General features: G+C 37.8%; 1 protein-coding gene across 12 annotated transcripts in view; it reads right to left on the bottom strand.

Annotated features, from left to right (window-relative positions):
* rps6kal (ribosomal protein S6 kinase a, like) overlaps positions 1–12,823 on the bottom strand; it is a 62,417-nt gene that overhangs the window by 38,989 nt on the left and 10,605 nt on the right. For 9 of the 12 annotated variants that reach the window (XM_087280230.1, XM_087280241.1, XM_087280237.1 and 6 more), the window contains 5 exon segments: positions 12,652–12,708; positions 8,718–8,834; positions 1,676–1,757; positions 1,513–1,593; positions 245–324 (listed from right to left, as the gene is read on the bottom strand). In XM_087280230.1, coding sequence (XP_087136356.1) covers positions 245–324; positions 1,513–1,593; positions 1,676–1,757; positions 8,718–8,834; positions 12,652–12,690 — 399 coding nt within the window. In that variant the 5' untranslated portion in view covers positions 12,691–12,708. 12 annotated transcript variants of the gene reach the window in all.

Here is a 12,823-nt window from a genome sequence, read left to right as displayed (position 1 = left end):
GTAAAAACTCAAAACTATAGAATAGTATAAACTAATATGGTCCAAAATTTCTCTGAGAGAAAAGTGAATAGGTTTTAGATTTAGAATTTACAGCTTTATAAGACCTGTAAATGAACAAATGGGATAATTTTGTCAAATATTTGGCCATTTTTATAAGTGACTGATTTATGTTGGAAAATGGAAGTACAAGTTTATTGGTCTATTAGTCTCAACAAAGATAAGCTGTAGAACACAAGATGCTTACCTCTTTGGATAAACGAGTAAATACATCCCCACCCCTGAGAAAATCCAAAATTAAATAGAGTTTCCCTTCTGTCTGAAAGGCTGTGACAAAAAACAAAGAACAACATTGAGAAAACACTCCTAGAGAATTCCACAGAAACCTCAAAATACAGTGAAAAAAAATCAGTTCACAGTTTGTTTACTACACATATGGTATACACCAAAACAAATTTCCTGCTAGACAAATGTTATGATTTCAAAGGCAGCGATTGTTTTTTAGTAACTAATGCCCTGTTTCCACTGAGTGGTTTGGTACGGTACGCTTTTATGGCCATTTCCAATAGAGGTCTGCATTTCCGGGGTCAAATTTCTGAATAAAGCGTGGGAGTGGTCGATAACTGGTTTAATTTTGGATGGTAGGGGGCGGTCTAACAATATCGCTCCCGACTGAGCGAGCACGCGTATGTATGTGTGTGAATGAGACAGCGTGATGCTGCGTTTAGCTTATTTGTTGCTGCCTGTGTGTGTGTGTTTGAATGAGAGAGCTTTGTGCTGTCTCTTTGTGTGTTTTTGTGTGTGTGTGTGTTTGTGTGTGTGAGAGAGAGAGAGAGCATGATGCTGTCTGTGTGTGTGTGTGTGTGTGTGTGTGTGTGTGTGTGTGTGTGTGTGTGTGTGTGTGTCACTTGCTTGGTGCTCATGTGTGTTTATACAGACAGCTTGTTATAGGCTGTATGGACTCTGTATAGCTGGGTGGTTTTCGGTTCTGACTCAGAACCAACACATAGTGATTCAGCATGTATAATTGAATAATGTTGAAGAGGTTTAACAGGTATTATTTAGATTATAAATCTTACCATTTTGAAGGAGTGCAGTAAGTGCACTTTTCTATGCTTCTGAATGGCTACATTTAAATTTTTGTTGCGTTTCGTCTGGTGACGGCCAAATTGCTTATCACTGCAAATCTCATCATGAAGCATGTTGTTAGGATACAAGCTTACAGCGAAACCTGCTCACCTAATGTTTACATTTGTAATATTTAATAACCACCTCATGTGGAACTAGGAATCTGCTTCTCATTTCAGAGTTTGCTACTGTCCACCAGAGGTCACATTTCGGTCATGGATGCGTATTTTAAGAATCTTTCTGAATGAATAAAATACGAATGAATAAAAATACGAATATGAATAAAATAGAAATTGCTTTACTAATTAAAGCTAAACTTAAACAATAAAACATTGGTGTAAACGATTACATAGTGTAACTTATAAAATCCATCAAATTGAGTCTTACCATAGTGCAACTTCACAATAAAAGGATGATTGACCTCCACCAAAATATCTCTCTCCATTTTAGTGCGAACTCTGTCCCTCACTGCAAGACAACACACATTGGTAAACAACAACACTGGAAATGTGCTGACTAACTACTCACACTGATGAAGACACTCGCTGACCTTTTAAAGATGCCTTTTTGAGCACCTTCATTGCATAAAGCTGGCCGGCATCTGGACCCATCAACTTCCGCACCAAAAACACCTGAGGAAAGTTTACATTACTGTTTAAATAGACATACAAAAACTGGACATACAATTTTCCTAACACCAGCATAAATAATTGTTTACAACATGTAGTTAGCACCTGAAGTTAATAAGTGTCCAATTAAATACTCCACTGGATAACACAATGCATAACGTGGTCTGTTTTCATGGCACTGTGATGTTTCTGAAGTAGTAAAACAGTAAAAACAAATCTATATGACCCTTTTAATGACAGGCCAAAAGCACATTAGTTACCTAGAGCCACACATTTAGGTTGCAAAGTAAGTTGTAAGCCAAAGACCAAATATGGACACATGACTTTTGGTACTAAACACATTATAAACAAAATAATAAAGCAATGTTCCTCTTTTTTGGGGAAAAAAGTCTAATTTATCTTCCCTCGGGTCAAACAGTTGACCTATACAAATTTTAAATCCTTTCAGCTGATCTGGGTCTGGTAGGAGCATTTGATTTTACCTTAGCATAGATCACTGAATCTATTAGACAATTAGCATCTTGCTTAAAAATGTCAAAAAACACCAGAATGAGAGTATAGTTCTGGGGTGGCCAACCCTGTTCCTGGAGAGCCACCTTCCTGCTGATTTCAGTTGCAACCCATATCAAACACACCTGCCTGTAATTATCACGTGGTGTTCAGGTCCTAATTAATTGGTTCAGGTGTGTTTGATATGGGTAGCAACTGAAATCTGCAGGAAGGTGGCTCTCCAGGAACAGGGTTGGCCACCCCTGGTATAGTTCCTAAGCATTTCAGACTAGAAAATGGTAAATTTTCATTTTCTGTCACTGTGCATTCACACGGGGCTTCAGCGTCAACGCTTGACCAAGTTGGGGCAGACGACATCATCATAGCAGCGTCAGCCAATAAAATAAGTCTGCAATTGGCTACTGTCTGAGCAGGGGTACTTGCATGAAGCGATCTGATTGGCTGACACTTCCATTGGCACTTGAAAAGTTGAAAATTTCCCAACTTCTGTTGCGAGCAATGCCACTGAAGTGGCGCCAACGGATACAATGCAGTTCGTCAACGCCTGACGTCACCCATTGAAGGAGTTAGTACATGATGAAACTACAGAAAAATCAAGGTTTAAATAGGAAAATTATTTGGAAAAATTGAGCAAGATGCTACTGCATGGGATCTAAAAGTTGAGCTGGTGGTCAATGTATATTTACTTCAATTCATTTAATTTCATTTTCTTCAGCTTTTCTGGGGCCGGGTCACGGGGGCAACAGTCTCAGGAAAGAACCCCAGACTTCCCTTTCCCCAGACACTTCCTCCATCTCTTTTGGGGGGACCCAGTGGCGTTCCCAAGCCAGCCGAGAGACATGGTCACTCCAGCGTGTTCTGGGTCTTTCCAGAGGCTTCCTCCTGGTGGAACACGCCTGGAACACCTCCCTAGGTAGGCGTCCAGAAGGCATCCGAAACAGTTGCCCGAACCACCTCAGCCCGAGCCACCTCAGCTGACTTCTATTCCAAGCTCCTCCCGGATGACTCATATATATTAAAAAAAAACCTTTATGAGCAAAAAAAGACTGTTACGTCGCCCGGTATGGCACAGCTGGGGCTCCACCCAGGAGCCTGGCCTTTGGTTGGGGCTCATATGCACGTGCCTGAACGGGTTTTATTCCACAAAACCTGGCTGGGCTCAGCCCAAAGACCATCCTCCTGCAGGTCCAACACCTGCAAGAAGAGTCACAAGGGGCCGGTGCATTGAGGAATGGGTGGTGGTCAAAGGTTAGGACTACGACAACCTGATCGTAGGGCACAAAAACTGGCTCTTGTGACATGGAATGTCACCTCACTGGAAGGGAAGAAGCCAGAGCTTGTGTGGGAGGATATACATTTATGCTTGTGAATAAAATGTTAGAGACATTAATATCATTGAAATCACTTTACTTAAAGGGGTGTTTATAAAACCGTCATGAAGCCTTTATAATCATGACAAGTCATTAATATTAAATTAATTTTTTATGACAAATCCAATCTGTACTGCTGTAATTAAGTTTTAAAAAATATTAATGATGCTATTATAAAACTCATGACACAATTACAATGGCCTGAGGGCAATCATGTTTATGACAGACTTATGACAATTTTAAGAGAGTTACAATATTAAGACAGTTATGCTTTCTTGGTACAGTCAAGTTGTCCAAGACAACTATGACACATGTATGATGTATTTGTTTGTCATGTTGTCATAATAAAGACATTTCGAATTAAGGGCTGGGCGATTTAGCCTAAAATCTATATCTTGATTAATGAAACATTTTAACTCAATTACGATTAATGAACGATTATTTCATTTATTTATTTCTTTTTTAAGTTTTGTACAGTAAATATGCTAACATATTACAAGTGAGAGATTTTGAAATGAAGGATGCATTAATTTTAAAATAATTGAAAGAAACACACACTATCTACTATCTATGAGTATTTATTGAACATCAACGTTGAACAACTTAAATTAAAACACACATTGCCTAAAATGAAGTCAAAAAAGAACTAGAAAAGGTAACTGAAAATAATGACCTGGAAAAATTTGATCGATTTTAGATTCTGAATGTCGATTTTGATTACTTTTCCATTAATCGCCCGGTCCTAGCGCAAATAATGTTAACTTTTCATTTAAAATGTTATAAGCATGCATACAATCTCATGATTATTTTAATTACAGTATTATGAACTCTAAACTCAAGTAAAGTGTTACCTTGTAGTTCTTACATTTTTATACTAATAACCCATTATTTAATTGCAACCCAAATTGCATACTTATAGACCCTTCTACGCCATTTTGTATTAAAAATATTAGTAGGAGTATAGTAGTGCATTCACACTAAAAATTAAAGCAATTCTGAAAAGATGGATGACGCACTTATTCAATTATTCAATTGTTTAAATTAAGTTTGAAATGTTGCTCACGTCACGCACCCCATCGCTAACAGTTTTGCTCTTATACAGGAAAGGGAGGAGCTATCAGGCTCGAGGATGGATTTCTTTATTTCGAGTATAAAATACTCCAAATACTCCATTACAAAATACTCCTTTATAAACGATTCTGCCACCTCAAAATGGTGAATATGGTTGTACTCATGATAGGTAATATTGGATAGTTTGGCATTAATTTCCCTAATTTGCCACCTGTTGAACATCGACTGGAAACGGTTAGAATTTTCATTTAGTAAACAATACGTTAGTGTTCCATTTGGGACGACACTGCACTCTACACTACACGGTTGAATGCTTAAGTTATTATTTTGCTATACATTATATAGAAGTCTGTCCAAAATGTCTGTCCACATACTACCTGACAGAGAAGCGAGTCAATAAGTCAGGAGCCAAATTTTTCAGATCATGCAGCCAAAGGTCTTGAGGATTACGAGACAGTTAAAGAAAGCCCTGTTTCATCAGGGTTAAAGTTAAACACTTCAGGACAGCGGATCTGCTTGTCAGACTGTACAAACATGTCCTTAGCTCTATAGCCATGACAAGATGTGTGTGTGTCAAACTGTAAGACAGTCAAGGCTTCTTATAAACGGACATAAGCAACAAGTCTTGGCCAGAATTCTGCAGCATCTTTCCATTACATGTTTAGTGACCATGAGTCACATTTTCACACATATCTGAGCAAACTAAAACTCTGTTCTTCTCCAGCGGTAATTTTGTTTATGCGTTTTCTAGAGAACAGAAACTTAAAAACACCTTATGTCACATTAAATATTGAGCAGTTGTTAAATGACATCTCGCATTCAGTTTTGAAACACACAAATTAAGACATTCATTCATTCATTCATTCATTCATTTTCTTTCAGCTTTATTCATTAGGGGTCACTACAGCAGAATGAACCACCAACTAATCCAGCAATTGTTTTACACAGCTTCCAATAGCATTACTATAGTTCTATTTACTACTACAGACTAATATACAAGACAGGCCACTAGTGAAAATGCTGACTTCATTCACCTTTTCATTCAGAACATTTAATTCAAGTTTAAAATAATTAATTTAAGCTAGTTTAAGCATTTTCAATCATACCTGAGTGGTAATGAAAGAAATGTGTATATTGGGCTTCATTCATTATTATGTTCTTAAGAATTTTCATTCATTAGTGCTTAAGATTTGTCCTTCCTTTCCATTTAAAGAGGTATCGCAGGTGCATGATGTGTATCTGTTGCCAGTGCTGCCATTTGATAATAACATCCTAATTTTAAGAATGCAAATTAACAAAAGTAACTGTCATCTGTGGCATCACTGTTGCATTTTGCATTTAGTTATATCTAGGGCATACCTGTCAATCCTCCCATTTTTCCCGAGATTCTCTCGTATTTTACTGTTCTATCGCGCTATCATCCCGTGAAGGTATTTTCCTGTATTTCCAGTCTATCTCTGAACAGCCGATCTTCCCTATACGCAACCCATACCGCCGAACCACCAGGGGTCGCCCCTTGCTCTAAAACGTGAGCCTTCTGCGCTTTTGCTTAGTTTAGGAATGAACGCTTATAAATAAATATTAAAAACGGCGCGATTTCATTTATTTTTGCTTACAGGTGCCGTCGCCCATCCTGTACAATCCACAAAACAGTCATATAATGGTGCATGACTGTCAGCTGACGTGCTCTATAGTGATAAATAGACACTGTTTGCCAAACGGATTCTGTACTCGCGGTTTGAAGCGGAGAGAAAGTCTGGCTTTTGGGTGCGTGTTTAAACACATACACACATAATTAATAATAATAACATATAAACATGTTGATCTTGGTGGGTTTTTTTCCCCAAACACAACTAATTTTGTCTTAAATGAGCATAAAAAGTAAAAAAAAAGCAGTCGAATGCTTTCATTGTAACATTAGATGTGTGCATTTTTAAAAAGACACCTCTTATTTAAATAAAAAATCTTAATAAATATAATAATATTAATATAATAATAATAAATGAGAGATTCATTCATTGCTCTTTAATCAGAATGTTTACGTTATAAAGTGGAGAAACAGATTGAGAATGATAGCTTGATTCTATTTTATTATAATAGCTATTAATTTTAATAAGCTGAGCTGTTTGCTAATGTATTTGCTGTTAATGTAAATATTTATTTTTCTTTTGTTAATATTAATTTTAAAACATATTACTGACCATTTAACTGTTTATTTACAATGAAACAGCTCCAAATGAACATATTTAGTAATTTGGGGATTTTTTTAAGGGAGGGGGGTGGTGGTTGTTGGGGGAATCCCTTATTATGGTGGGCATATCCCTTATTTTCACATCCCAATGTTGACAGGTATGATCTAGGGCCATACAGAATCTGCGGACATTTTTTTGCCATTTCTGTGCAGAATTTTGTAAAATTTAAAGATTTATGTGGAATATTCTTTGGGAGTATCATAACTAAAAACTTAACATATTAAATTTAAAAATAATACTTTAACTTCTATTTAATGTTTACAATGCAAATCCAATTAGAGCCATTATTTGGTAAACAAAGCAAGTCTCACATATAATATCTACTAAAAGACAAAATATTACTTTACAAACTGCACTGTAAATAAATCAGATGAACATTTTCATATTAGTCAACAATATAACTGAAAATAATTGAAAACTGAATAAATATAAATTTACACAAACAAGTAAATAAATAGACTCAATAATGAGCTAAAAATCTGCAGATTTCTGCGAACGCAGATCCCGTGGGCATAGTTATATCTGAATATAACATGATCTCACATGTTTTTTGTTTACATTTTGGCGAAGTAGTGGCGCAGTAGGTAGTACTGTTGCCTCACAGCAAGAAGGTCGCTGGTTCGAGCCTCGGCTCAGATGGCGTTTCTGTGCGGAGTTTGCATGTACCCCCTGCGTTCGCGTGGGTTTCCTCCGGGTGCTCCGGTTTCCCCTACAGTCCAAAGACATGCAGTACAGGTGAATTGGGTAGGCTAAATTGTCCGTAGTGTATGAGTGTGTGCGTGTGAATGTGTGTGTGGATGTTTCCCAGAGATGGGTTGCGGCTGATCTGCTGATTCCGCTGTGGCGACCCCGGATTAATAAAGAGACTAAGCCGACAAGAAAATGAATGAATGTTTACATTTTGGAAAGAGTGTAATGTGCATCGCAGACCACAACCTGAAGTTGTTTCAGCGATCGGATTGATATCTGCCTCGAATGCATTTCATGCATACCGGCCCTGTTCAGGATGGAATGGCTGTCCAATCAGAATAAAGACACATGAATTGACCAGGTTTTAACAACCCTTAAAAGAGCACGATAGCCAAGTTTTTCTAGAAGGAACAGAACCGCATGTAATGTTTTGATGTAATGTAATGTGTATTTTATAAAGCACATTTATCATGTATAGAGGGCGGGGGTCTCTCTTAGGGCTGGGCCGATGGCCAAATGACCACACGATGCTGAGCCGGCATCGCCGATCCTCCACCCCGCCCCCATCGCAAACCCGCTCGCGAAAAATACACACTTAGGAGCCGATTACACTAATGTGCCATTTTAGAACGTAAACCCTGTGTTTTACCTAGCATTTCTGAACAGCCCTTCATCCTATGAAAATGCATATCACGTGACCACACACACACACACACTTTCATGCACTCGTCTGAGCTCCAGAGAGCAGTGCAGGTCGGACAGTTTATCAAGGATGTGCTGTAGGATCGCGTCTCACTATAGTTGTTAAACGTGATATTTAATTAATCTTGACTCTATCTAATGTTTGTAAGAATGATTGGTGCATGAAGCCCATTTCAGCATATTTTTACAATAATTATCTTGTTTTGATTTTCAATCAGTGAATTTGTTAGAAAATAAAGTTGCAGCCATTGCATTTACAAAAAAAAAAAAAAATTCAAAACAGTTTTAAAACCCTGTAAAACCATGAATATGCATACCACTACAGCACAGTCACAAACACATATAAAGTAAAAAAAAGAATCAGAGACCTTCCCAAAGGAGCCTTGTCCCAAAACCTTGAGCAGCTCAAACTGGCTGGGATCGGCCTTCTCGCAGCCCTCCTTCACATGATGAGTGATGGGAATCTCTTTATAAGCTCCCTCATCCTGCACACACAAACACAGACATGCAATACTTACTTTTGTTAAATAATGAACAAGCATTATTAATTGTGGCCATTTGTCTTCATTAGATTTGAGGTCCACTGAATTTTTAGATATTTAAATTTGAAGTGAAGACAACTTGTAGACGTCGCACATCAGATGCACATATGCCAGCAGTTCAAGATATTAGTCCAAAATAGTTTATCAGCTAAGATGCAAAAGTTCACTTAAATATTAAGTCTCAAACATTTTTTTTGTAATGTTTGAAAAAAACAACAACAAAGTAAATGGAAATAAAAACTCTAGCTATACATAATATACAGTGGGGGAAATAAGTATTGAACACGTCACCATTTTTCTCAGTAAATACATTTCTAAAAGTGCTGTTGACTTAATTTTCCCAAGATGTTGGTGACAACCAAATAAATCCATATATGCAAAGAAAACAAATCTAAATAGTTTACAAATGAAGTTATGTGTAATGCAGTGAAATGGCGCAGGGAAAAAGTATTGAACACATGAAGAAAGGGAGGTGTAGAAAGGCATGGAAAGCCCAGACAGAAGCTGAAATCCCTCAGTAGTTCTTTAGCAACCCTCTGCCCTTCCTCACTGTAAATCAATATGAGCTGCTTCAGTCCAACATCTTCATTAGGGCTGGGCGATATAAGCAAAAAATCATATCTCTGTATTTTTAGGAGAATATATATCCAGTATTTTCCCATAAATGGTTACTTGAGAGTCAAAACCGCAATGTATGTATATGTATATATATATATATATATATATATATATATATATATATATATATATATATATATATATATATATGTATATGTATATATATATATATATATATATATATATATATATATATATATATGTATACACACACACACACACACACACACACACATATATATATATATACACACACACACACACACACACACACACACACACACACACACACACACACACACACACACACACACACACACACACACACACACACACACACACACACACACACACACACACACACACACACACACACACACACACACACACATATATCTGCTATATATTGCAAAATTTATCATTGCTGTGCTAATCAAATCTGCAATTTAGCTATTGCAGACATTACATTTACATGCATTGTTTGTTTATGTGATATTGACCAATCAGATGGGGCCTTACTATTTACTATTACCAAAATTTTAACTATTTATAAAAAATATCCATAACTTTATGGCCATTGGATACTAGGCATGGATATATTTATTGCGATCATGATTTTCAAAAGTATTACATTGCTTTGTAAATGTTTATTATTACCATTTAATGAGTCTCCCCATACAGTTTGATATAGCACTTAGACCTGGAAGCCTCTCTGCGTAATGTCACACTTAACAAGCGAATTAGGCAAGAGAAGACAATGACAACAGCCAATCAGAGCACCTTGACTGTTTTTTTGTCTAAATTAGAATGAATTAGCTAATAAAAATAGTTTTCCTAGGATACGGAAAAATTATATATCAGAAGAATTACTGTTAATCGCGATACTCAACAATGACAGCGCATTTATTACTAGTATTGTGCAACCCTAGTTACAACTTCTGTTGACATAGCAACCAGATAACTTACAAATATTTCGATAAAAATGCCAAACATTGACAATATAATGTAACAACAGATTATAAAGTTTGCAGCTCTAAAATGTAGATACCTCCTGCTAATCTCCTTTATATCAACAAGATTGTCAGAAACATACGGTTATGTGCTTCTTCATTATTATTTCTGAATTAGTTGCTTGTGTCAGGGTTCTGCAACTCTTGTAAATTCTTGTTTTTGGTGGCAGAGTCCAGACACTAGCTCTGTCTTGTCCTGTATGTGGTGCTCAGCTTGACTTTTCTCAGGTCGAGCACTTGTTTTCTGTCATTGTGTATCTCTGTATGGGTGCCAACGTCGGGGTCTGTGCTTCCTTGCAACACGCGCTCTTGTACTCATGTTTGTGTTTTGCTCTTTCGGCATTGCGCTGTTTCATTCTCAGCCTCTCCGTCTCGTTGGTTTCAGTTTTGGTTGGCGCTGAGATGAACCATGCATGCTGCATATGTGTGAGCGCACGGTAAGGTGTTTTCATCTATCGTGTGCTCGTGTCTTGCGTCTGTTGGTGTTGTTTAAGCACGTGGCTGAATGTTTACATTGTGGCCGCGTGCTTTTGTGGTGTGCTTTAAAGGTTCACAAAACCCTTGAGTACTTTTTTTGAGATTTGAACAGATTTGTGTGTGTTGAGCATCAGTTGAGATAATGTTAGCACTTGTTAGCTTTAATTGTGGGAAAAACTAGATAATTTGGAGCTTTTGTCAGCTAATTTCAGCTTCTGGGTTAAAAATGATTTTTGGGGCGGGATCAAAATCTGCGACGTGGCGCAAAACTGCAAGTGCAAAGATGATGCGTTGGTTTTTCATTATTATTCAAAGCGGAGTTTTCTTATCCTATGAGGAGAACCGGCTTCTTAATTATTCATGACTGCACGTGCTTTCCGAAGGAAAGGCAGACCTGCCAGTGCCAAGCTGTTAGACACGGACCCACGGCACACAGTATTTAGCTGTTCATGAAGGGTCATATGTGTTTGTTTCTATGATCCACAGGACTTGTAGCATGTTTTTCCCCACAATGCTGTCAGGGCCGATACAGCAAAGCTGTTTGTGTGCAGCAAGCATTTTTGTCGGGAGAGCAGTGCGAGTATTGGAGAATGGTGGACTTTGTCTTTTATCAGGAGTTCGTTCACATTTACACACATCGCCGTGCTGCTGTGTTTGCCTAAATCCTCTAGATTACCAGCAGGGCTAATGATTAAAATAGACAGGGCAAGAGACCTGCTGCACTGAGTCTGCATTCAGACCCCGGGATTGAGGGAGAAGTCCTGATTTATAGTGTTTATATGAACACGATCATCTTTATAATGATATAAATTGTGGTTATCTGGATATGAAATTACAAATGACAAATATAGCAGGGCATTAAATTACTGTTTATTTCTTTGCATTTTAACTTTGTAAACTATAAAATCATGCGTCTCCTCACGGTTTGTCTCATTTTGTGAGCTGACTGACTGGCTGGCTGACTGTTCGCTCCCCTCCTTCTCCCCTGCTGGCCACGCCCACTCCTGCCATTTGCTCGCGGAGCTCCACGCCCATTATGATGCATCTTTTGAAGATGACCTGTACCGAAAGTGGGGGCTGTCATGACGTGTTTTGCTTATGTGCTGTTTTGTGAACACGCGGTTAATGAGCTCTCTCATTGGCTGCGGGTTCTAGTCTCGTTTTATGCGAGTACATGGGTTGTGTTGTTTCTTTGTGTCATGTGCTCTCCCGTCTATTGTCTAGTCCCACACTCCTTGTTAACGAATTATTAGTTAATTATGTTAACCTGTTTGTTTGTTAATTTATTTCTGCTTATATTCTCCTCATGTCTGCTGTCTTGTGCCAGTTCGTCATCGTTTCCTGCCTGTCCTCCAGTCCTTCCCAGTCTAGTCTTGTTTTGATTGTTTATTTGTTTCATTAATGTTACCCCCCTAAGGGTAGTTTGTTTTGCCTTTTATTTTACTTTATTATTAATAAACACCCATTTTTTACTGCACCCAAGTCCTCGCTCCTTTTCCCCAAACCCCGAATGTGACAGCTTGTGTCTGTAGCCTTATATAGACTAATATTAGCTCTGTATCAGCCTGGCAAGTATCAGCCTTTCAAAATGAACACAATACTCTTAAGACAGAGAGTTCACTGGATGCGCAGAAGTATTTTACACAATTACTCACACAGTGTGTGTAGGACTCCTCCTCCATTGGCTCATCCATGATCTGATGCCCATTAACCTGAGGGTAAAAAAAAAACATTAGGATTTTTAATGTTCAGCGACTTTTAACTTTTCCAATGAATCTCTCTAAAATCTGATATGCAAACCAGTGCTGATATTATTGCTGCCGCACT

This window comes from Danio rerio, chromosome 14, assembly GCF_052040795.2.
Source record: "Danio rerio strain M-AB ecotype USA chromosome 14, GRCz13ab, whole genome shotgun sequence".
NCBI lineage: Eukaryota > Metazoa > Chordata > Actinopteri > Cypriniformes > Danionidae > Danio > Danio rerio.
Note: the sequence above shows the minus strand (reverse complement) of the source record. Positions and strands in the feature narration are given on the sequence as shown.